General features: G+C 39.5%; 1 protein-coding gene across 7 annotated transcripts in view; it reads right to left on the bottom strand.

The window, feature by feature from the left end:
* The window catches only part of GHR (growth hormone receptor), a 141937-nt gene that overhangs the window by 107304 nt on the left and 7293 nt on the right, over positions 1–27340 (bottom strand). For 2 of the 7 annotated variants that reach the window (XM_061352179.1, XM_061352180.1), the window contains exon 3: positions 26034–26229. The exons of 4 other annotated variants lie outside the window; for them this stretch is intronic. In XM_061352179.1, coding sequence (XP_061208163.1) covers positions 26034–26041 — 8 coding nt within the window. In that variant the 5' untranslated portion in view covers positions 26042–26229. Of the gene's footprint in view, positions 1–16371; positions 16519–26033; positions 26230–27340 lie in introns of those variants that run through there. One more of the 7 variants, XM_061352177.1, reaches the window with a different exon arrangement.

Raw genomic sequence — 27340 nt, 5'->3', positions numbered from 1 at the left:
ACACAATATATGAGACAATTTGGCAAACTGTTAAACATACAAACAAAATTTAGGGGATCAAAAAAGCTTATGACTAATCAACACTGTGAGTGATCAGTTTATTGCTTTAAAGTACAGGGCTTAAAATTCACAGACAAAGATTTTATTTTAGCCTGACTGGTGCCTTAGTGTGTAACTTCGGCAAAGTTAAAACCTCGACTGCTCTCATTTCTTCCCCACTTTTGGAAATGGTGTAACCTTAGGACAGTGTTTTTGAGAACAAAGGAGGGAAATTTAGAGGATAGCTGTAAATTTACCTAATTTTCATCACTTGTATTTTTGAGTTTAATCTGCCCATTAGGTGTTGCAGCTGCTATCCTAAGCATTATTAAATAACTTCATCTTTAAAGAACTGGCTTTACGAGTTCCACAAATGGCTCACATTCAAACAAAGCATTACCTGCAAACTAAGACAGTGGCCACCTTCTTCAACCTTCCCTTCACTCAACAGCAAATCTAAAAACCCCAGTTTGTTGTTAAATTCCAAAACATTTACTTCATTTCCTGCCTTCCTGCCTAGTCACTGAACACTCTGTCATTTTGTTTCACCAAAAAGCTAACATTTATCATTGTTTATGTTCACTTTCTGTTTAGCAAGGGTCAGATTTCTCCAGCACAAGAAAATACAACTCTTCAGGAGCACCCAAAACTATTTAGCAAATAAACTGATCTCCTCTCTCCCTGCTTTTGAAGTCAGATAGCTCTAAGCTTTAGAGACCCGAACTGCACTTCCTTAGCCCTTTTGCAGAGACAGGGAATCTGGACGTACTTGGCTACACAGAATAATATCCAAAAGATAGACCTTTGAGCCTGCTGAGTGGTGCTATCAACGAAGAGTGCATGTGAACAGGTTAAGTGTTAAACAAAGGGATTTACTGCAGTTTAAGAAGGAAGATGCTGAACTCAGCCAGGACAGAAAAGTGCAGGTGGAAGGCATGTACTCCTGTAGGGCTGAAGGGCTAAACACTGCCCCTTCAGCAGTTCTAGATCCCCAGCCATACACTCTTCCTTGAGTCAGGCATCCAAGCCTCATCAGCTGTTTCTGCATTATGCTACAGTACTTATGGATACAAATACTACTGGAATGTGAGTGTCATAATCATGTTAAAGATAAACATGCTATTAAAATTGAATATCGATCTTATTTTTGTTCACCAGCAATCACTAATGCTGTCTCATATAAGGCAAAAAGAGTCACTGAGAGTTAACATACTAGTTGTGGCTTCTCTATTACCCTCTGTTAGTTTTCTGTGAGGAACTGTTTGCAAGATACACATGTACTTCGTGTATTTTCATACTTTAATCTATTTCTCTTCTGGCTCTCCTCCACAAATTTGAATAACAAAGAGCCTTAATGTTAGAAAGCACTCTGTTTAACAAAGCCGCAGGAGCCATATGTACACTATGACATCAAATAGTGATTTTTCCAAACTCTACAAATTTCTTAAGAAACATTTAGTGCTGATTTCAGTCTCCCTTTTCTTCATGCTTTCAAACGTTTCTGCCTTTAAAAAATCTGAATCCAAAAGTGCCCCTACAGGAAAAGAAGAAAATAAAACTTCTGAAGTTCTCATCTAAAAGAAATCAGCATTTTATTGAAGTCAAATACTTCACCTTGGGAGATTTCAAATCCAGATCCTTATCTCAAATAAACATTACCCATGCCATTACTGGCCTACAAAACCCATGGAACAGAAACCCAGGAGAGATTTCCCATGTGACACATTTGTTAATGTATGTCGCTATATAGACACCTCTGTATTTTTCTTTGGCTCTATTTTAAAAGCAGGATATATGCATATGACATGTTCGTATCACATATCTGTTTCATGCTGTGAGCTCTCATCATGGTTGTCATTTATTTTCTCTTAAGCCCTGCCCCTGATTTTCCTGCATATTTTGCATCCACACAGCCTCCTTAATCCTTTTGATACACCCCAGGAAAGTCAGAAGACAATGCACTGCCCATCTGATGCAAAATGGAGTCCAATTATAAGAGCGTCAGTACCAAAATGTAAGATTTCTTCACATGTGGCTAACAAGGCAACAGAAAGTATCTTTGGCAGGAATTTTTTGGGGGCATGGGCTGGTCAAAATTAACACAGTAGTGGGGTGGATAATTCCTCCAGAGTGTGCTTCTCCTCAGATGCCAAGTGAGAACATGCATCTTGTGCAATTCATATTTTCAGCCAATTATGTCTTGAATGATTTAGGCTTGTTTTCTCTTCTAAAAATATTAAATCAACAATCTTAAATCAGACTCAGGAATCCAAAGAGGCCTATTTTCAGGCGCTGGCAGGATGACCACTGATGGCAGGATTCAAACAGCTTCCAGCCTGCAGCCAATGTAAGACTATATTAGGAATATAAACGTACTTTTGTGTTCACATATATAAACTTATGTAAGTATTTCTCAGCAATCCTCTCATGTTTGGTTATATAGTACATGACAGAAAAGTCCTGTATAACAAAATGTACTGAGCAATTGCAACAGAGAACCAGATAAACTCACTTAACATTTTCAGTTAAAAGAAATGGAAAGTACTTCCTCTTCTCACTTCAGTATGCAGATATCACAAGAGAGCCCTGAACATACACCACCATATGCCAAATCAGATAATCTCTAATAACTTCCTTACAGAACACTTATAACTTGAGGTAAAGGACAGAATTTTCAGTTTTCTTGCATTTCTAAGATATGTTTATCAAAGTGTTCGTAAATTTAACTGTCTCTTTAACCTCAGATTATTACAGAAGTTTTCATCATAATGGACTAATTGATGCTGACAGTAACTGAGTGGGAGATGTTACAGAGAATGCTTCTGGGCATAACAATTACTGTCATCCCACAGAAAGCATGTGCATTTATACAGATGCAATTTATGATTCACTGCTCTTCTGCTTAATGGTAAGCTTAATGCAGAGTTCATTTATACTTCAGTTTTCTGAGCCTTTCCTCTGAATACACCTTTTTAATTATTGAATCATTAATTTAATGAAGCTCTAATTTATCTTGTCAGTGTACAAGAATCTAGATTGAAGAATCAAGGGTTTCATTTTGTTTTTCTGTGAGTCTCTGAAAAGATTACTGACAAGTAGTCAACTCTGTAAGCAGTTCTGTATTAGGCATAAAGAAAAATAAAGTCAATTTTCTAGAAATCAAACCTGAACGTAAGTTTTGAAAATAAAATACCAAACTCAGAATGAAAACAAATGATCTATACAGATAAACAACAAAAAAAAAAGTTATACTGAAAAGAAACATTATTTTTGAAAAAGATCATATTTCAAACAAATTTCAGTTCAACTTGTTCTCCATAACTCTGGTGCATGCTACCTTCCCTTGCCAAAAATAACGAATCAGAACAGTAGACAGCAGTTAGATTGCCCAAATCATAAAACAGATCACTGTCAGACTGAAAACTCACAACAATGGTTATAAAGGAAAAAGTATATTATCAGCATTTGATCACAGATCTGATAAAAAACCCCTAAGACTTACACATCTCCACAGCACTTTGTTTCCTTCTTAAGTAGCACTAAGTTCTCAGACCACATCTTGAATATAAGAACATTCTGACTATTTTATGACTTTTGAGCAATCAGCGATTTGACCCTTTTATGAAATACACCTTACTTTGGTAGCTGATTACTCAGAGGTCTAAAAAAAGAAATAAACTGCCTCCAGCGGCTCAGGTTGCAATAGCAGTCTGAAAAGCTGAGAGCGCTTCTTGCCACAGTGACTCCTCTCCAAACAAGAGTGGGTCCAAGCAGAAAGTAAAGTCAAGATAAGTGTGGTAGGCAGAAACAAGAGAAGGAACCTGAGAACATCTGACATATTTGCAACAGATGTAGGCAATGGCATTTCAGAAATCCTGACTCTCATGTACACATCATGGTCATCAGATGTGCTCAAGTAGTACAGGCCGCAGGAAGGATCAGGGCAGAGTTAAGCATTAGGGATGTATTACAACTAACTCAAATAACTTCAGCCACAGGAATAGTGATTTTAACATTACTTACATAAGCTCCCACAATTTTTACACAGGAAAAAAGATGTAGCAGGGATAGAGAGCCAGTGATTTAGTCACCTACCGACTAAATTCTTCCTTTTCCTTAGGTCAGAGCTCATTAACCAAGAACTAATTATCTTCTGGTGTCACTTTGTTAAACACCCTGGGAAGAAACAATCCCAAAGAAGCAGCCTGAACCCCCCAAAGTCAGTGGACAGCAAGTGTAGAGTACCCACAATTGGAACAGGGTCTCCAGGGAAAAGTCTGTGCCTTAGTGCTACAGGTAACAACACTGATAATATCTAAAGATGTAAAAGGAAAAGTTTGAAAATTGAAATTATTACGACTTCATTTTAAAATTAATATTTATTTCCCTCTACACACTGCTTGAAGTCTTTAGACTGTGACAGTCTCCCCCGTGATTATCCAAAGGGTTCATAAAGGTAGTTCCAGGGTCCTGATGTGCCCACCATTGACAATATTCTACATGTACTAACAAAGGGGCAGAGAATACATTAGCTGAGGAATGCTCGAGTTAGATTCTACTTTTTAAAGGTAAAAAGGAGAAACATCTCTCACACAGCGAAGATGAACACATATAAAAGGCTCTTTTTTGTTTTCAGTGCTAACTAGCTAATTATGCATGTGTAACATATGCACTGTTCCTAACATAGAAAACTGCAAGGGCCCCTTATGCAGCAGTCACGTGGGGAGGTGGACTCAGTTCTTAGTTATTAATCTGTGTAGTAAGAAGCACTATGAGCCCAAAGATACTGCAAAATTCAGGCATGTTCTTTCTTCCCATTCCTATCCCCAGGAGTGCTGAGGGTAATGGTCTGTAACTATTAAATAGCTGGCTGTTTGTCACTCCCCCTTAGATCACTGAACAGAAAATGGGGGATTTGTAATGAAAAGCTGAAAGCTCTATTTCCCATAATTCCCTTGCATGATTTATAACAACCATGATAATTTAAAGCTGGCAATCGCAGACCAGAGGGCTTGACTATTATTATTTTAGTAGCAACATCAAATTGCCCATTTGGGGCTTTTACAGTTAACTTGTTACATGCATATGTTATCACTTCCTAAACAGCAATATTACCAGATGGAGAAATTCAGCAGGGAATAGGAATGGCAACAATATTCGGAATATAATTCCTATTCTGAGCCACAGTGAGAAGTCTTTTATCATAATACACATTTAATGCAAAAAAAAAAAAAACAATTTTAGTATGGCAATCTGTTCTTTTAAGTCCCAGAAGAGAAATTAAGGAATAAAGACTTTTAAAAATAAACATATAAAATTCCTGAACACTAAGATAATTGCATGGATGTTTAAGTAACCCCCTGGGTTCTTAAAACTTTAATTAAACCTCTAACCTACAAAAATGCCTACTGCCAAAGCTAACAGCAGTCACATACCTGCTTCTTTCCCAAGTTAGGATCATGAATTATGGCAAGATACCTTTGTAAACATGAGTAATGCATCAGACAGAACCCTAAAAGGTCATTCTTTTCTTACACTTCTTACATTCACTTTAGTGGAGAGATTTGTCAGTAAAATTAGTAAGTTAATTCTACATGACTGACATGGAGCTCTGAAGAACACAGAATGCTACAACAAATATCACTTCACTCTACTGAAGCAAGAGAGATGTATAAGAAAGGTTTCTTTATACATCATCTTGAGAAAAAAGCATTATGAATCACACCAAGTGGGCAGCCTAGAAGTATTTCTCTGTAAAATAACTACAAAGAAAAAGAGCAGGGTCCACCAAAGTGCCACCTAGCACTTCTATTAAGGAATTTAGGTTTAATGACAGAGAGCTATAAGAATTTCAGTGGAGAAAGCTGGTGGTTGAGGGAAATCCTTTCCTGTCTAAGCAAGAGAAACCCTAAAATGGCATCATGACAATCGGAGACACCAGTCACAATTACATGCTGTCCTGCACTGCTGTGGGTGAAATGTTAAGTTGCATGTAGACCCTCCCTTACTGCTCAAATCCTGCGTCCACAATCAGGTTTGTTTTACTGTGGTTCTTATCCTGGAGAGACATCAACTCCTCAGAGGTATTATTTGCTCCTTGTTTACTCTAGGCTTGGATTTCATACAGCTGTCCTTGTGGCTTGCCCAAGCTACATCTGTCTAAAACAGACCACCAATTCTTTTGCAAATGCAGTTGCAGGAACATGTCTTGTAACTATCTTCTAATAAAGTGAAGATTTTGCAAACAGTATCATCATTAGCTACCACCTGAATGCAGATGTAACTCTGTTTCTTGAAAATCTGCCTTTAATTAAATAAACTATGAGCTGGTGGCTGTGCAGGTCTGCTTTACCATAAAAATCAAATAACTACTTGAAACCACTACTATCACAAGCGCAGTGCTCATCTAAAGAGTACTGCTATCTTTCAAAGCATCAACAGATACTGATTTTGGCTTTAACTCAAAAAAGCCCCAGACAAGCTGGGTGTACCTTAGAAGGCAACTGTGTTATCACCAGATCCCTACTCAGCTGAAATTACAATGGAGAAATACAGTATCATAGAAACCCAGCTGGCTATTAACAGTCTTCAAGTGAAGAGCTCAAATTACTTTCCCTTATTTTCTCTAAATATGTAAGTACTCGAGCAGTATATATGAAAGTCAACTTTAAACAAACCAAGCCAATACAGGAAAAGAAGAACAATACACCCACCTTTCAGAAAAAGATCCAATGATGAAGATAAAGTTTGCCACTTAAAGCAAAACTTTGCAGTTCTGCTCAGGGAAGAAACACAAATAGAAGAAACACTGTAAACTAGTTTAACTGCGTATAAAGTTCTGCTATAACACTGAAGCACAAGTTCTAACTGAAGCAACAGAACTGACCTGTAATAATATATATTTAAAAGTCTGATAAACTACAGAATAAAATGGTTCTAAATTAAAAAAAAAAAAACAAAACCCAAACCAACAATACTGACTAACAATTCAGCATGGTTATTGACAATGTCTGTCTATCACAGTGGTGAGCAACTATGAGAAACACATTTCAAACCCCAAATATTCCTTTGTCCGTGGCAGCGCAACACACTGCCTATTCACCCAAGACAAGAAAACTCTTTCCATTTAAAAAGAGAACTTTTCCTTAAGTGTGGGTCTTCAGTATGAATACACTCAAAGCTTTCATACCTTACATTTACCTACTGTGCAACATGAATTTGCTTACTGAAGAGATCTACCCTCATCTACAGAAAGGGCAGAGATCTACCACCATCTATAGAAACTGAGCTTGTGATAATCAAATAGGTCCAACAAGAACTGCATGATTTCTTTATGATTGATCCATCCTCCAAGCTGCTTAGGAGAAAAATTCCATAGTTACACCACCTGCACCACAGCACAGTGATCTCCCCTCTCTCTAGACTGCGTTAGGGATGCATGCTGGTAGTAGCAGTATGGAGAGACAGCACTTGCATCAGGTGCCAGAGGAGGCATCAAGAGTGTATCAGCTTCCACAGAAGTGGCCTACAGACAGTATAACCCAGTGAGGTTTCTGCACAATTTCCCGAGGAGTTTTGATAGGTCTACTCCAAAAACTTGATTGATTTCAGGTATTTTCCTACTGCAAACTCATGCTGCTGAATACAGCTCACATTTAATGTAGCCATGATGTTCTAAATAGCATCCCATTAAGTTCAATATACGTCAGAATTTGGTTTTTTGCTTTGTAGTTGCCCTTCCATATTAACTCTACATATGCATATGCTAGTAGTCGTAGTAGCAGCAGCAGTAACTGATACATAATGCATAAAAGCAATTATAAACCCAAAAGCTCATGTACTGAAATCCTTGACAATTAAAGCCAAGCATGGAGATTTTTAGCTTGGATGCTATTTTATTGTTAATAAAAGTTGGATTGTTGTGAATCTTCTGAGAAAGCTGCTATGCATTCGTAAGCTTTTGAATCCAATTACGATCTATAACTGTAGATGTAGATAGATGTAAATATACATCTAGATGTAAATACTACCCAGTGACAGTGCTGGTAATCAAAAGCTGAAGTGATGCAAGCCTCAGGTATTCCAATGTGAACACATCAACTGCTAAAATTACAGCAGGGCACACACATAACTCCAAGTGTCTCATTGTTAAATACGACGTTCTGGGAAAGCAGACCTTGCTAAGACTGAATTAAAACATTTAAAGAGTAATTATGTTGCTGAAATTTCCTAGTGGTTTGATACTACCAGAAGCCAATTATATAACATAATAAGAACAAGAAAGACAAAATTAAATCCTTGGGTAGTGTCCCTATTAGAAAGTCATTAAAAACAGCAGTTTTGTGCGATTATGAAGTTGTTGTATAATGACGTACAAACCTGCAAGTAAGTTTCTATGCTACTACAAAAAGGGAATTTTTGGATCATAATCACTTTCTTTACAAGTCCTGTGTAAATGGAAATACTTTGTAAAAGCACACTGAGCTATGCCTCAGTTATACAAAAATGTTATGAGTGCAAGATATTGGAGACTGCTGTAAAAGGAATCTAGAAATCTACACAGGATTTTATAAACTTGAAATTTTAAACTTGATCAAGAAGAAGAGTGTAGATAGGATCAAGGAACTGCAAAAACAGTGCGAAAATTAGGTGAAACTAGGTATTAGGTGAAAATGCCTAGACCATCACAACATGCTACAACAAAGCCAACTCCTTCTCTAATAGTTCCCTCATTAGTCTAACCCTAATATTAAGTACATGAGTAATACACATCAAGTAGCCATCCAGATGCTTCCATACACCTTATGTAAAACCGTTCAGCTGTGGCTCATATTAGGTTCTGTCAAGAGCAAAAAGTATTTCAGAAGCCAAATTACACATCAGTGGAGAGGAAAAAAATGCATTTCTTGCACGTGATCAGTGGATTCACTGAACACTGCATTAAATGAACTCAATAGACATTTGCAGTATATGCAAAAAAAAGTTCTTTTGATGGCTTCTTACAGATACCAGAAAAATAAGTAATTCTGAAATTCAATCTCTCCCACTCAAGATGTCACTGTAGATTTTCCTGTTTAATGTAATTAACTTCAGAATTTGTAAAGTGAAGGGCCATGGTGGTCCACCTGAGATTTTAAATTTAGAGAAATAAAATAAAAAATAAAAAACAAAACAAAACACTTTAGCAGGGACAACTGGATCTAGGTTTCATGTGGAGAAAGTTCTCATAGCAAACCTCTGAAAAACAGTAAAAGAAATTAAAATAAAAGGGAGGGCTGGCCACAAAATTCGTAAAAACATTAGGCAAGTATACCCCCAAATGTACCTAGGTTCTAAATATAAACACCCATTTCTTCAGTGTACTCTGACAGTGTTGACTGGACAACATCAGCAGCATAAACTGTCAGTGCCACAGGCATCCACTCCAGGTCCCTACCCCATAGATTAAACCACAGGTGACAATTCATTGAAGATTTAGAGGAAAAAAGGCCTGTGGTATTAAGCGGTGTACATTGTCAGATGGTCTATTTGTACAGGAATCCATGTCAAAGGCACTGCAAGAAAACCCTCATCGCACATCAGCGAGTTTTCCTAGTCTCTCCAGTCTTTCTTGTTGTTACTCCACCTTTAGGATGTTACATCCATCATTGTGGATGACCCAGACACCCCTGAAAGTCACAAATGTAGCAGAACGTTTGTTTTTTTTAATAGAAACTGAAATTAAAATGCCATTCTGCTATCACTGTGAGCTCACAGCCCAGAAAGCCAATTGTATCCTGGGCTGCATCAAAAGGAGTGTGACCAGCAGGTCGAAGGAGGTGATCCTGCCCCTCTACTCTGCCCATGTGAGACCTCACTTGGAGTATTGTGTGCACTTCTGGTGTCCTCAACATAAAAAGGACAGGGAACTGTTGGAACAAGTCCAGAGGAGGGCCACGAGGATGATCAGGGGACTGGAGCACCTCCTGTATGAAGATAGGCTGAGAAAGTTGGGGCTGTTCAGCCTGGAGAAGAGAAGGCTGCATGGAGACCTCATAGCAGCCTTCCAGTACCTGAAGGGGGGCTATAGGGATGCTGTGGAGGGACTCTTCATTAGGGACTGCATTGACAGGACAAGGTGTAACGTGTTAAAACTTAAAACAGGGGAAGTTTAGATTGGATATAAAGAGGAAGTTCTTTACTCTGAGGGTGGTGAGGCACTGGAATAGGTTGCCCAGGAAGGTTGTGAATGCTCCATCCCTGGCAGTTTTCAAGGCCAGGTTGGATATAGCCTTGGGTGACATGGTTTAGCGTGAGGTGTCCCTGCCCACGGCAGGGGGTTTGGAACTAGATGATCTTAAAGTCCTTTCCAACCCTAACAATTCTATGATTCTATGATACCTCCTCCAAGTCAAGCCCTTCCTCCTGCTCAAAATCCTTGGCCAGTTTGGCCTTAGTATCTATGTCAACATCCCTTCGTCCATCAATAGGGCTCACTACTGATGTGCATGATGACTGCAGCTTTTCTCTCAGAATGTCAGAGGTCTATCCGTGTCTTAATCATGAGCCTGCTGAAGCCATACTGACCTCCATATGGAAAGGCGATGAGGAGAAAAGGGAGGAGAAAAGGACTAGTATCTCCCCATCTCTCCATTTGGGCTGGGCCTCAATTAAACACTGCAGAAGAATGCTCCCAGGCACACTCTCCCTGCAAGTGCATTTATGCATTTCCCACAGACCTCTGTTATCTCTAGAGCTAAAATGCTACTATGATGTCTGGCAGAACCCTCAGCTTGGGTCAAGTACCAGCCATTAGAAACCATTGTTAAGCATGACTTCAGAACAAAACAACTTGATTGGAAAGAGGTAGGCCATTCTGCACCAGCTGGTTCTCTGTTCTGGGAACAGTCCTAGACAACCTTATGGTACCAGCCCTTCGCTCCCAGGCAGCCACTTCCACCCACCCTAGACACCAATGTCAGAGGGATGCAGCAATGTCATTTTTAAATGGTTGTGGTATGACAACAGGAATGCTGCAGCCCTGCCTTTTCTCTCCTGGCCCTCACTCCCAATAAACCCACGGATTCCCAAAATACGACATCCAAGGAGGCTCCCATGCAGAAGTCACAAAAGGATGAAAATCAAGAGCAAGAGTGCTCAGCAAAACCACTTGTTGAAAAATATTCCTGGTGTGGCAGGATGTACAATTAGACAGTACTGCTTGGCACTACTTAACATCAGCACAACCTCACGGTGCTGGCCAGAGGGGATCCTAGTGAAGGGAAGGGGAACTGCGGTGTTGGAGAAACAAATACAGTTTAACATCATGAGAAAAATTCAGATTTCTCTACTAGTTTTGAATGCTATCAATCACACCAGCTGTCAAGCCATTTTCAGCAGAGACACAGTCTTGTTAACAAACAGCAACTATTAACAAAGACTAAAACCATGGAGGTCCGTAAGGGGGCACAGCAGGAATAACAGGCAACAGAATATACAGAATGCAAAATTCTGAGACTGAAAAATATTACAGTTTTTCTTAACAGTCTACAAAATCTCTAAGTTCAAAACTGTTTATGACACTACTGGATGTTCAGAAGAACTACAAAATGTTTATCATTTTCTATTATATCTTAAGTACTTTTCTGTAAATGAGGGTATATTTTATTAAGCACATTTCTCACCAAATACATTACAGATTAATATGTTAGTCTGTAACAACAGCTGGGAAAGAAATGCTTAATAATTGTTATTTTTTTTACAGAGCAAAGGTAAACTAAAAGTGCATTGTGTAATTTGTTCTTCTGTTTTTATGACTACATACACAGCAAAAGACTATGCTATACCAATGTTTAATTTTTAATGGACCAGCTGCAGGCTTAATTATTTTATTGCACTATCTGTCCCTTAGAACATTTACAACTGCAGCAATTCTCCATTGCTTGGATTAGTCACTTGTAAAGCACATGCTGAGCTATAAATTTTGAACCACACTAATCTTGTGTCCACTTCAGATACAGGACTGACAGATTATCTGAACTAGCTGATAAACTTCTAACAAAACATTCAGAGTACAACTGTCTTGCCAAATACAGCTGGGATACATGAAGTGAGTAAGGGCACAAAAAAGCTTCCAAGGTAACACAAATGACCCCTTTTTAAGAAAACACATAAAATTACAATCTAACTCACTAAAAACTGTTACTTAAATTTAAGTTAATCCAACTAAAATATTCTGCTAAATTGTATGGTTATTTTTCCAATGTGTACGTCTCCCTTATTGGTGTAGTGCTAGATAAAACTGTACCATACGAACTAAAAGCGACACTAAAATGCAGTCAGAAGCACAAAGCAAACAACGCACAGCAATTAAGAGAGAATAATAATTACATATTAATAAAACCTTAACTAAGAATCAACATTTTTTCACACATCCTTTTAGAGACTACCATTTTCCAACTTCTGTAGTTAAGTTTTATCTTTTGCTGAGCATTTGTACAGTATCTAGTACAAGTTTTGCAAAATTGTAACTGCATCGCTTTTAAGTAAAAATACACAAAAGGAGAATGAAAAGAGGTATCCCTTCAAAAGCTGACTACTTTCCAATGGTTAATTCATCACTTGAAATCCAACTACTGAGGTGTATGCAAAGGAAGACAGGGTGACAGAAAAACATTAGGTGAATGTCACCGCTGGATGATCTATGTTTAACATTATCCATTCTCTGATAATGGCAATCAAATCAAACCTCAGGTTTCCAAGAGAATAGTATAGGTAAGAAGGATTAAAGCACAGCTCCCATCCTTTCTGTAGACAGCAGCAGACCTGGCTAGGGTCAGTATGATGAGACAAGGGTTCAATAATTGATGTCTGTACAGCAATGTGCAAATATAGAGTACTAATGACTGAGAACAAGAGGGGAATGCCATTTCAGTCTTGCAACAGAACCTCATCTTCTGGACAAATAAATAAACAATAATTAGTTTATATAGAACTGATGATACAAAGAGTTCAGCAAATTCAGTTCATCTGCTTCTGGACAGCCTTTGGTCAACCTGGACAGAAAATAACATTATTTAATATCCATATAATCGTAATTCCTGGAGCCATCATTACAAGTAAAACTAAAACCACCACCTGCTTTACAAATAAAAAGGCAAACAAGGGTTCTGAGACTTTAATCTCACTCATTCAGCCAAATAAAGAAAAAAGAAATCAGAAAACTGAGGCCAAATTAATGTTGTGGAGGTTTTTTGTTTGGTTGTCTGCAAGGTTTTTTTGTTTGTTTTTGTTATTTTGAGAGGGTTTTTTTTTAAACTAAATTGACTGCCTCAATCAATAAGTAAGTTTCAAAGAACTCTTTTTAGTAAAGGCTAGGCGTAGCCAGCAGGTATTACATTAACAGTCATTATCAATTAGGACTTGCTGGGAACAGACCTTATTTACAAAGCAAGAGTTCTGGGAATCCACTCATGTGTTAAAAGAGCCTCCGTATTGCTCCAGAGCAATGTTAGCAAAGCTAAATGCTGCTTCATTAAGTGCAGTGCACACACTTCTTAATGGAGAGCAACTTTAATAGTCTGCAGGAGCTCATCTTCAATACCTAGTGTGGGATATAAGCAATTGTGTTAGCAATTTCAGAAATGAGAATAAACATTGGTGTTTCTTTTTCTCCTTGGAAAAAAAGGCAGGACATCATAAATCCAGTCAGTGTGAACTAGACAAACATCCTTCATGGTTAATAAACTGACAGCCTTTAGCATGTTTAAATGTAGTGAAATAAGGAGGTTAAAAACTGAAAAATATTTCATTTTCTGAGAGTTACCTCACATCCTCAATCCTATTCAGACAGGCATCAATCACTCCAAAGTTTACAACAGAAATAGCCAAACACGGGAAAGAAAAGAGGACAAATATTTCTGAGTTATTTTTCTCTTTCTCGGTAACTCCTTCTTTTCCCTTCTCCAAATCCCTCTTCCAGCAGACACAAACATCAGAAACACACTTATTCAGTCAGCCATGCTTTCCAAAAGGTTGTCCTGATGATTACAAAGCATGCCAGTTACACAAACACATAAATACCACTGCACCACTGTAGCTGCATGCAACTCAAACCCACCATGGGGGCCTACTAGCTACAGCTAACAGTCTGCACAGTAAGAACCCAAACCTCTATTCTGGGCTATCAGGACATGAAGGATTTGGGTTTGGGTGCAGTATTATGAGCCATAGATCACAAGGAGATAACTGGTACCATTCCCTGTGAGAGAATAATGCTCTAGAATGCTGTTAGTATTTGCACTAAGACATGGAAAAATATCTAAATGAATATAACAGTGTCTAAGGAGGAAAACATCTTAGGTAGCACAATTAAAAAGGCATAAATCACTCCACTACAATCAACCAAACGTAACTGTCTCTCTCTTTAACAGAAGCCATTTATCACTACCCTGAAGGTGCCTATAAACTGCAACGGGCAAACTGTTTACCAGCATGGTGTTCACATTTCTCCCAATGGCAAATGGCATTCAAAGTCAGAGGGTTTAACTGTTGCTTAAAGAAACAGTAGAAAGAACAGAGGGCAAGATGATTTCTTCACTTTTAAAAGCAGCTTAATTCTGAAATGTGAAATTTCTGTGTTTTGGTCATGTTTGGGTAACGTCCTATTAATCAGGGGCACACTCTTTCTTCTGAAATAATTTAACTGCTACTTATTTTAACTGCTGCTTATTTTAACAAGAAAACTTTTTTTTTTAATATATACACAAGTATGAGTCAGTCCTACGCAGTAGTTTAACTGCTAAGAACTTCCTGTCCCTTCCCTGCACTTGAAACAGCCTGTCCAGCATTTCCATGCTAAAACATGCCCTGTTGCTCTCCCTTAGCACTACATAGACATGAAACAAGCCCTGTTCAGAGAGACATGCATGCTGTCTCATCCTGCATCAGTGATTTTAGCAGCTGCATACGCTTAGAAATCTCACTGCATGACTGGGACCTAAGCAGTGTCCATATAGAGACAGCAATTAATACACAACATGTATATCTGTAAGTTTGCTCACAAGCTGAAAAAGAATATGTAGGAAAATATGCTGTTCCACTCTCTTCAAGTAGCTGAAGCACTCATACACCAAAGGCAGCGAATAGGACTGTGTTAAGAAGTTATTTGACTCGCCAAGCTTACCACAGGCATTCAACATTCATGAGTTTGGCTTAAAACTGCACTTAAAAATGACCTTATTTCTTCTGGAGCCTCAGCCTTCAGGAGTCACATCTGAGAAATTCTGTAGGCAACAAGGCAGGCTATAAACTTTAATTAAAAGCAAGAGAAAGGCATACTGTACCTCCTTCAAAATAAAATGTTTTCAGACATTTTATAGCACTAAGTGTAAGACTGAATCTCTATCAAGATGCCTACACAGACTGGAGTTACACAGGGAGTAAACCAGGCAGAATGAACCTTGCTATATGCACTCAACTCTTTTTAGCCACTCCCCAACCCTCTGAAGATGACATTATTAAGAAATTAGCACAACCAAACAGAAAAGGAGGCTATACCCCTGGCTCAGGCATTTTTTAAACATTTCTGGATTTCGCAATATTCCAGTGGAGAGCATCCTTTTTAAAAAACCAACCTTTTATTACAGTGAATTGTCTGTAGAAGACGCTTATAGTCTTCACCACTCAAACACAAGGCTTCCCTTAATTAGCTTAAGCATAAAGAGTAACACTGCCTTTGTGTACACTCTACTGCTTGGTTTGTAAATTTTTAATTAAATATAAATAGCATTAATTTTCTCCATGTGATTCATTTAGCAGGTTAAAAAGTTCACTTGAATATACAGAATTCATCTAAGCAGCCTATGGTGCAGAGTAATTGTATCTGAGCTGTCACTGGGAAAATGGAATGCAAATTGATTAACACTGTACAAACAAAAAGCATTATTCCTCAATACTGAACAGCTTCACCTTCAAAATCTCGTAACAGCTCTTATAATTCAGTACTGACTTCTGCCCCTTCCATCCCCTCCCCTCCAAACCAAGAAGATAACAATTAAAAGATAATCCAGCATGCAGAGTGGGAGTCCAGCCAAGACAGAGAAGCAGGCTGTTCAATGGAAGCTCACCTTTTGGCACCAAGGTCAACTTTAAAAGAAGAAAGAAGCTGTGATGTCCAAGGGAAGGAGATGGGCTGAAGGACAGAGGGGCAGCAAGCTGTGCCAAGGACAGCGGGTGAAGGTCAAGAAATCCCTGCTGGTGAGTACTGTCTGCTACAGTCCCTCCCAGCTACCACCCCTTCCCATTTTCCCCACAGGCAGCAACTCCCAGCTAAACCCCACACTCACATCCTACCTGTCAATCTCCCTTTCTAGGTGTGCACCCCATCCATTCATCATCTCTGGTAATTCAAATATTCCCATCTGCAGTGCTAAAAAATCTGTAACGTGTAAAACGTTCACAATCCGTCCCATCAACCACTCTTAACAGCAAAAGAAGTGATCACCCTCAGCACAGTTTGGAAACTGTACTCATGTTCGATTTTCTGGGAACAAGCCCTCTGACAGAAAAGGCAATAAACAAGAAAATGTGTACAGGGATCATCTGGAAGCTTAAGGGCAAAACTGCACTGAGTGAGAGCAATGGCCTTGTGTACCCAAAAGTCAACAACCAGATTCCAAGTATTTTGGAATATGAACTCAGTATTTCTTTGGTTAACAAAGTTTACAAACCTGATTTGATGCCAGAGACAAAGGGAACATTCTCATTTTGCAATAAACCTCAGGGAGAGTAGAAGCCCTTAGAAGGGCTCACCCTTTAGCTGAAGAAAACCAGTCTTTCAGTGTAGGATCTGTATTTGCAGTTTTTATAAGTAGCAGTTAGGGCCAAAGGGGAAACTATACTGTCAGAAGCTTAGTTTGGCCACTACAGTTAACCCCTTAACCCATGAAAAAAAAACAGTGCCAGGATCTTTACTGACCACAAACCAAACAGGACTTTGACCGTTTGCTCTCACAAAGGACAGTGCCAGCAGCAGGGCACCAATGCCACACTAACGCAGCCATGGGACCTGTCCATGTCCACAGCAAACTCTAAACCTGTTACGCCCACCCCTAACCTGGAAATGGATTTTGTGTATTTCACTGAAGCATTTTTCAGTCTGAAGCTTCTTCAAAGGCACATTTAATCTAGGCAGTGTTTAAACAAAAAACATTCCACCCCCACCCCCCGAAAAGCAAAACCCAAATAAAAAACTGATTACATACAGGGATTTCCCATGATTTCAAGACAGTTTTGTCATTGCTTTATTACAAGGTTAAATGTCAGTGTCATGTTCTACCACTAAACAATATAAGTAAGGATTGATAGGCTAGACAGCAGTTTAAATACAAAAAAAATTCCCATTGTCTCACAGGCACCAGGAATGCCGTAGTGATTAATGGGAGCAGCACACGCCAGAGAGGTGATTAGTTGCTCCACACTCCCAGGACTACATACACCACTTTCCCTTTGGGCTGCTTCTCCTTTCCAGCACTCTGTTGCCAAACAAAGAGCACGCAGAAGGCGGCAGTGAAGATACACTGTTTGTAAAGCCTAACTAGCAGAGAAAGGTTTAGAGTGGCTTACAGAAGAGATGAGAGATTTTGGGGAGCAGGAGAAGGGAGGCAAGCCCAAAGCCTTGCAGCCTGGAGAGGTAGTTGCAGAGGAAGCAGCAGCTGATCCACTCTGGCTGTGATGCTGTCATGAGCAGTGACTGCAGTGAAGAAGGCTTGTTAATTAACTTTCCAACTAGGAAATTAAGCAAAGCAAAACGCCCTAAAGAGCTGCAGAGCCCCCGCAGACCCTGTGGAGCCCACTTGGCACAGCTTGTTCTGAGGCTCTGCTCTCCCACCTGCATGAGGGGTGACAGCTTCCATGACACGATGCAGTGTCTTTCAAGGACAGAGAGATGAGTCCCCACTCAGTGTCTAACATGGTACCAACAGCATCACATCTAGTGTAATCCTTAACGAAGATTGTTCTTCTACAGTTAATACCTGACATTAGTAAATAATCATTTAGTAAAATTCTACCCATTTCAAGGCATTTTAATATCCTCATAAACATCATACGAACAATGGCTTAGCTATAAAAGAAAACTGACAGCAGTTAGCCTAACAGCAAAAACCAATTCAGTAGCAGATCCTTTCTGATGAAAAAAAAACAAAACAAAAAACATCAGCTGGTTCTATTCATACTGCTATATTTATACTGCTACAGGAGGACTGTTTTATTCCTTTTTTATTATTTCTAGTCAATTTGTATCATTTTATGCAATACAAAACGTATTTTGATTAATTTGAATATACTTGAGAATATTCAAACTTATTATCTGAATTTATTTGAAATTACTTCTTTTTACCAGTTTTCAATTCCCTGAAATCATGCTTCAGACTGAAAAATTCATTTTTAATTAAAATGTGTTCAACCAGCCCAGCATTTGTAAGTTATATAGTCCCAACTACTTCTAAGAGATGAAACTTAGTCTAATTCAACCCAAAAGATTTAACTGGCGTGGCTTCTTGAACACTTGTGGTTTTTTTCCTCCAGAAAACACCACTTTGCTTTACTCAGTCAGAGGCAAGCTTATAATGAAAACCCTATATACTTCACAGAAGAGACTAATTATCTTCACTCTAAATTGAATATTCAAGGATCCCTTCACTGTAGCTCATCAGGCTCTGTTCAGAATTCCCTTAAACACTCAGATTTCATAAAAATACTTTCCTACAGCTATTTTAGCATGGCACAAAGAGGTAACTAATACTGGGGAGTGTCAGATTTCAGCAGGCATACAGCCAACAAAAAAAAAAGCATTACAAGCACAAGTAAACAGCACACAGCACAGCCGCATGTGACTGTATTTGTTTTGTTCAGCACTATAAATTATCCTGCCATTCCTGAATGCCGCCTGACAGTTCTCTGGGGCAGGTATCTTCATGTTTATTTAGCATAGTTGACTGAATTGCAAACTATGGATAAGGCACTGTATTAGTAATAAATTATTGTCCCCTGAGGCAAAAATCTGCTCCCGTTTATCACAGCATGGCACATACCAAGGAGATTCTGCACACAGCACTGAAGAGCAGGCACTAAACTGAGGTGGCTGAATTAAGGTCTTATGCTTATCATAATCGGTAGAATCTCTACAGAAGGTGACTAATTCAGGTATCTAGTGCAGATACGTAATATTACACCATGTGAATACTCTTTAGCAACTTTAACAAACTTACGAGGTATCACGAGACAGACCAGCCACCATTTGGATGTATTTCCCATCTACTGCTATAGCTAAATCTTGCCCAACATTTCTCTTTGATCGCAATGCCTTGGCTGTAGAGCTCTCAGATTCTTTTTCCATGACAAAAAAACCTTTGAGTCGCACAATGAACCTGGGCCACCTTGCAGGTGACACAGCAGATCCTAATGGCTGCTTTGTCCTGGGGCTCCAGCTGCCCAAAAGGTTTCCTCTAGCCCCAGCCCTGCAACAAGGCTGGCAGCATGTGGTACACGGGGCTGTCAATAGGTAGCTTCATGCCTAGCCAAAACCAATCTGGCTGTGAACTGCTGCCAAAAGGAGCTCTCTAACCTTTCTTGATGCCATAGGCTCCTAACCTCTCCTGCTACCCCAGCAGCTGTGGGACAAGCTGCATCAGGCCAGCAAAAAATCTGCTCCCAGCCAAGGAGGCAGCTCAGGAACCCTGAACCGCAGTGTATGCTACAGCCCCCATGGCAGAGAAACAAGAGGCATCCCAATTAACCCACCTTACGTAAAAAATACTTGCCTTCAACTTCCAGCCACAGCCTTCTAATGTATTTCACATCTATCCTAAGCTGCCTGTGTACTGAGATGTGCTCCACAAAGCTGCACCACTCTTAATTGCGGTGAGCCTGAAGATTTACTTTCAGAGTCAGGAACCACAGCTATTTTGGGAGACAATAGGTTTCTGATACTCCAGCACATTTTCAGGATAGTCAACTGACAGTCAACAGAGAATAAAATCCCAAGAAACAAAGGGAATGCCAGCTGGGAAACTCTCGATTTTTCACTGATGCAGTTTCTATTTACCACCAGCTTCAGGAGAGTTATTGTAGCTCGCTAGTAGCTTACCTCAGGGGTAGGAACCGCAAATCTGCTTCTGTGTACATTAATGAATTTGTATGTATAAAATCTGTTATGCAAACACCACAGTTTCCTTTGGTAAAACACGATGCAGCATACAGAATACCTGCAGGGGAAAATCACACACTTACATGCTCTGAAAATAACCAAATATGCTTAATGACTAATTTTCAGATATGAAACTTAACAGTCCTATTCCTTCAGGACAAAATGCTTGCTGATAGTAAGGGACAATGCAAGTTACTCTTTCAGAGAGGAACAAGTTAATGCATCTGCACGTGTATTTCTCCCAACAGTTTTCCACCTCAAAGAGTATTTTTTTGTTGTTGTTAGCCTAATTATGGAAGCATTTCAGCTGCACCTTTAAAGAAAAATCATCAAATATATTTTCCTGTCTCCATGTAAACACCCAGGAACATGCCAAAAAGTAATTAGAAATAACAAGCATATAATGACATGTGAGCTGCAAGTATTCAGTTTTTAGTCTGGAAAATAAAACACAACAACGGATATGGAATGCTTTTGCTCCAGTTCTTTTATGCATAGCTGGCATGACTAATTTGAAAAATAAGAAAACGTGTGCCAATCTACTTTTCAGGCAGAGTTCAGACAACAGAAAAATTAAACAGAAGAAAGACGATCAGACTAACCACTCCAGGTGTCTACATTAAGTTTGCAGGGCAAGATCCAGCACATCAGAGGGCCTGTGGGCAAGCCTCCACAAAGAGACTGGTTTGTACTTGGGGCCCTTCAGATTCCTTTGGGGTTTTTTTTTTTGCTAAAAAGCGAGCTTTTAGCCATTCTGAGATTGGTGAAGTGCTTGTTTTCTGCAGACAGGTTATCATGTAGCAGAGACCAGTTTTAGAAATTAGCTTAGAGGTGCTTGGTTAAATTATTCTGGATTTATGAATATAACTTTTAAATAAATTTGGCACCACAGTCTGACTCTTCTGAAAGTATGCTGAACACAGAGTAAATGCCAAGGTTTCTAGTACAGTATATCAAACTTCAGAATAAACAGATTTGCTAGTGAGCAACAGAATATGCCTATTAACACGTTGACCAGAAACTCACCCTTAAATCTTACCAGAAGTAGAGTTGCTCAGGCTCAGGTTTCTGAAGAACAATACACGAAAGTTTCAGGATGGAAAAAAGCTGTTCTTTCCATCATGCAATTTGGTAGCAACAGGTTATCAAATACACATCTGTCCCAAATAATGCTGATACTGTCTTTCAATTACTTAGCAAAGTAGCTGTGCAGGGTATTATTGTTCTGTGCCTCACAAGACAGGCTTGCTGTCAACTAGGTCATGTAATACATCAACAAACCACACTCCAGAAAGGATGCTAGATTCCACCCAGCAGCACCTACCATTCAAGCAATTACATGTATTTAGTCAGTATAGTGCTGGATTTTCACTTTTTTATTAATGAATTGCTCAAGGGGGTCTGATCAGCAGATAATTTTAATGGCCTGACTTCATATTCAGCTATGAATCATTAATTCATGTAAACCTTTCAGCTCAAGCCACTGCCAAAGAGAATGGCTTGAAAAAAGAAATAGGCTGTTTGTAGGTTCCCTGGACTCTTGGGTTGAATACGTCACCCGTGAAATACAAACAGCACCTAGCTTATTACTAATTCCTACACTACATAAAAATGAAGAGCATAATACGTTCAAAACAGCACCCAAACACTCAACCAAGTATTCCCCTGTTCTAACAGAGAGAAAAAAAAAAAAAAAGAGAAAAAAAAAAAAAAGAGAAGAAAAAGAAAACCAAAACAACCCTCCTTCCCAAAAGAAAAAAAACCCACAAAAACAAAAAAACCCAAACAGAACAGCTGTAGTGGTTCTGCTAGGGTTTGGAAACCAGTGCCATGAGCACAGACTCTGAAGGCTCATGTCTGGTTGAGGTTTCTGAGCTCACTGCAGAGCCTCCCTTGCTGTCACAGCCAGGAGTATGGCCCTGTTCCTAGCCACAAGCTTCATATCGCTTCCAGGAGCTACTGCTTGGGAAATGCAGCCCAAATCTTTCAATCCAATCCTACATTCTATGTTACAATTCCTTTTCCACAGCTACATTCCCAAATAAAAGATGCTGTATGCATTCCTGGAGTTAACAGGATAGGCGAGAAACACTTCCCTCCAAAACAGCATACTTACCTGCTTACTTGTCATTCAAACTGGAGGGTAGTCCACAGAGTATTAAGATCCCCCTACAACAACTGGACTGATACTTGACTTTGAATAATTTCAGAAAACTAATCCCCCCAGTTGTGACTGATGTCCTCTCTCGTTCACCATCCGGCAACAAGTGATTCCACTGTGTAATCTTGGTAAAACTTGGAGAGATTGTTTTGAATTTCCTTCACAACTTCTCAGTGCACCACTGTATTAACAGCTGAAGATGAAACACTGTTTTTGTGGGTCTTCTTAGTTCCATAGTAATTAATTTTAATGGTTAATGGTGGCACTTCTTTACAGTTTCAACGTTTGCTTCAATTCACTGCAATTAAATGACTGTGGTCTACACGGTGACTTGCTGGTAATACGAGGAAGAAAAGCAGCCATCATTTAATGTACATGCTACATCTCTGAGCCAAAGAATGGACAGAAATACTAATGCTAGATAAAATGCATCCAAAGTTTGTAAAGCCATCTGCAGAAAGCTCCCTACTTACAGCCCAGTAAGGTACTGCATCACTCCTCAAAAGGAGATGCCAGGATGGCTTTAAAAGCAACATCCCTCACTACCCAGACACACAAGGGTCTGCAAAGAAGTCCTTGAGGGAATATGAGCAGTTCTGTATGTTTTTACTGTTTTGAATGACAAAACAACATAATAAATGGCATTAGTCCTTTCTGGTACTAACTGAAGTACTCTAAGGCAAAGGAATGAATGGTAAGAGCAATAGGGGTCAAAAGTCAGGGCCCAAAGCCAGAGCTGACAATAAACAACTATTTACAATGCAGAACATCCAAAAAGCTCCGTGGTGTCCACTTAGAACTACATACCTTTCATCCTTCATCTACTGTGTTAGAGCTACCATCTACTTCCATGTCTTGCCCCTTAATGCATCCCAGAAAGATTATGCAAAATAAAGAATCAATGCTAGCCTGTTCAACATACTTTCAGTGCTTTTTTGTTGTTGCTTTTCAAATGTCTGAATTCATCTGGTATTGTTTGTGTTATTTTGGCACCTACAAATGATCAACAGCCACCTGCGCCATGAACTGCACCAAGCAAACAAAACACAGTTTAACATTCATCTTTCCCCAGAAGATGCCTTATTACTGTCCAGTTATTCCCATAATGAATATGGTTGCTTGTTCAGGCTTCCTGCTATTCTCTATGAACAAGTTTCCACCTCCACCAGTGCTGCACTTCCCCAGCTTCTGCAGCTCTATTCTTTTATGGACGCTTAACACACGGGCTTTACCATCTGCTGTTTCTCCTGCACAGGTATCAGAAGAAACCAATTGCTGAGTTCACATACATTAGCTTGAACTCACAAAGACTTCAATTTCTGCTTGGCAGCACCCCAGGGAGAGGGACTGGGGAGGAACTGGGTATGGCACACAGGCAGGTGTGATCCCAGGCTGCTGAATGTGTGATTGAAGCTGCAGCTGCCATATCCTCCAGCTGAGCCCAGCTCAGCACTCTTCTTGGGCTGGCTTTGACCTGTGTTGTCTGAATGTGCTCCACAAGCCACAGCTTGTGAATAAGTGTGCTGCTTCTGACAGGGAACTTTAATATCACTCTTGAAGAGCACCTATCTGTATTGTTAAGTTAGGAAGCAATCAGAGCATCCTGAGAATACTAATCTACTAGGATTATGTCCCATAAAAGAAGCATCTTTCAGTGCTTCCATGCTTCCTCTAAGCCACACAATTGAGAAAATCCTACCCAAAACTGAATGTCAACTTTCATTCAGAAGAGCTGGAATGAAGTGCAGGAAGTAGCTTTGCTAGGTGTATTAATTATAACAATAACATGAGGCTCAATGTAGATTCTATAAAATAAAAACACAAGTTGATACATTTTTGTCTTTAGGGATTGTTCTGTTAAAGATGTCTGCAATTTGACTATACACCCAGTAAGCTGCGGATCAGCATTCTGGTATTTGCCTTTGCCATTTATTTAATATGACTGCTTAAGAACAGCCAGAAGAAAATAAGAAAGCCTCCTATCCAAGCCTCTGCACGTAATCTACCTACTTCTCCATCACGGCGGGTATCGACACTGACAGAGCAGAGATTAAAAGCATTCCTCCCTCCGCTCTGCATCTTTGACTCTGCACCCTTTCTGGCAGGCCAGGTCATGGTAACTTTTCCACAGAATAAGAGTCAGTAACTGTAATGAATGTCACTGTAGTAGGTTACAGAGACACAGGCTGCCAGACAGCCTATGAAAAATAACAACATAAAGAATGTTTATATATACTGTAAACATAAGGAATTTCTAAAATAGTTTGCAACACACTAGAAAGTGTCGAAGGGTTCAAACTTAAAGGAATCCATTGACTAAGACTATCTAGCTCTTGGTCTCAGCTGAGCAAAGGTTTTGGCACATGGCTCCATGGGCAGAGGAGTCTGGCCGCCCCGATGAAGCAAATAAAAAGCCCTAAGAACAGACAGCTGTGTGACCTGCTGATCCAGAAGCCACAGCTGAGGTCACTGCTGTGTAGCACTGCTCAATGTGAACAGGAATGAATGTACTTCTTGTACTCACTTTCAAGATATCTGGTCAGTGCAGGTGACTGACATGTAGACAGTAGGAGAGATGATTGTTCTTTTGCCCTTAAGTGCAAGCTTCTGCTTCACACAAACACACAAACAATAGCCACAGCCTATTGTCACTCCTTGGCAAGAACCTTGTAAAATTGTTTTAAAAACTCCAGACAAAAAAAAAAAAAATAGTAAGAGATACCTATTCTGTTTGATTTCTAACAAGAAATGGTGCCAGTCATTTTTATTGACATCTTCACTTTCCCACACACACTTCTTCAATAAATGAAAACGTGCAATACAAACAGTATGTGTACTAACTGCTCACACACAAAATTAGCAGGTGAAAGACTTCAGTTTTTTATGCAAAAATACCATTTTTCTGTTCCCTGTATTTTATGAGCTGCTGCACTGACAGGCTCCCACAAAACACTGCAACCAGTACACCATTTGGAAAGCACAGCAATGCAACCCTCTAGCAAAATGACATCTATGCTACCAAAACTATTTCTACTCCTAATACAGCTTTACCCATGAAGTGTCATAATTTTTACAGTACTATTAATTAAAAAGTCTATTTATAAAAAAAAAGGCAGTGTGAGAAGGTCCTTCTGGGTGCAATTCAAATTTTATTTTAATTTTTTAATCATCTTGAGGGTTTTGGTTTCTTACTGTGGTTTAGTCCAGTCATGTCAAATATCCTTAAACAAATCATTACACTTGCTCTTAAGCAATCCCTTTTGATTACTGGTCACCTTATGTTCAGGTTTTGAAGACAGTGGAACCAAATAGCTTGGAGTCTGTAACTCCAGTCTTCCCAAAGTTCCTCAGGCTTTCATGTCCTCGTCTTTCTACATACACATATTCTGTTTTGTTCCAGAAATTATTCACAATCTGTGTGCAGTCACTGGCTCCTGATCCCTCAGATCATGAAAACTCCTTTTCATTTCTGCATGATTTAGTAAATCAAAACACCTGTAGAACACGCTCGTCCACTGTGAAAAACTTCCCTCTTCTACTCTGAGATCTCATGGTTAACTGTGCTCCCAAGTTCCATAGGCTTGAAATAACATTCAAATGATAGAGCAAAATTTCTTAAAAAATGAATTACACCTGAAATCATACCTCAGCATACAAAGCAGGAGTATGATGACAGAAATGGAACCTCTGTATGAAGATTTCCATTTTCTGCAATATCAGTGTAAACCACTAATCAGGACTCATCCATCCTCCTAAATCTTACGTTCTTTCACAGATGGGACTTTATATTATCACTGGATCCATTAAGCGCCCTTGGGCTCTTACAGAGAGAGCCCTCTGCCTTCAGTAGTAGAATAGGAGAGGAAAAGAGACCTGAAATTGTTTTCACAATACTTGTGGTTACTTCAAGAAAGCATTAACTTTCTTGTAATTGGAAAAAATGCAACAGAACAGGCTGCAACAAATGCATGGGTACAACAGTAAACGGCATTACTTTCTCTACCATGGCATTAAGTGCACTCACCTGTGCCACAAGCAGTATCGAACATCCAAGGGCACAATCACACTATCACACAGTATCACAGTATGCTAGAGATTGGAAGGGACCTCAAAAGATCATCTAGTCCAATCCCCCTGCCGGAGCAGGAGCACCTAGATAAGGTTACACAGGAACGTGTCCAGGCAGGTTTTGAATGTCTCCAGAGAAGACACCACAACCTCCCTGGGCAGCCTGTTCCAGTGTTCTGTCACCCTCACTGAGAAGAAGTTTCTTCTCAAGTTTAAGTGGAGCCTCTTGTGTTCCAGCTTGTACCCACTGCCCCTTGTCTTACCATTGTTTGCCACTGAGAAGAGCCTGGCTCCATCCTCGTGACACTCCCCCTTTATATATTTATATACACTAATAAGGTCACCCCTCAATCTCCTCTTCTCCAAACTATAGAGACCCAGCTCCCTCAGTCTTTCCTCATAAGGGAGATGCTCAGTTCCCTTGTAAGTCAGATACAGGTTCTACACAGTTATATGCAGTAAGCCTGAAATACCAATGATGTGTAAAGGATCTTCATGCAAATATTCTTGCTTTCCTCCTTGATCTGGTGTCAGTTAGGCAGGCCCCTAGTACCACTTAAACCAGTGAATACCATCCTTCTGCCATCACTGCCAGCATCCCTATGGTCAGCTAAAGCCTGAAGAATGAACAGGCAGTATATCCACTGAGTTAAATCACCTGCGTGGGACTTGCGGTGGATAAATTACATGCACTGAAAAAAGTGTGCCTGGACCCAGTACAATCAAAGAAATACATCTTCTCGAAGCTACCTATTATTTCAATGAAATTAGCTATTCAAGCAAAAAAATAAGAACCAGCAGTAATGAGGTTCTGCTTTACAACAGTGGCTGCTTTTTCTGAAATGGTTTCTGAACTGATATGGCCACCCTTACTAAATACACCT

Source organism: Neopsephotus bourkii, unplaced genomic scaffold (assembly GCF_033783945.1).
Source record: "Neopsephotus bourkii isolate Nb327-2 ecotype Australia unplaced genomic scaffold, CSIRO-AGI_Nbou_v1 NB_631, whole genome shotgun sequence".
NCBI lineage: Eukaryota > Metazoa > Chordata > Aves > Psittaciformes > Psittacidae > Neopsephotus > Neopsephotus bourkii.
The sequence above is the reverse complement of the archived record's forward strand: the minus strand, read 5'-3'. Positions and strand labels throughout refer to the sequence as shown.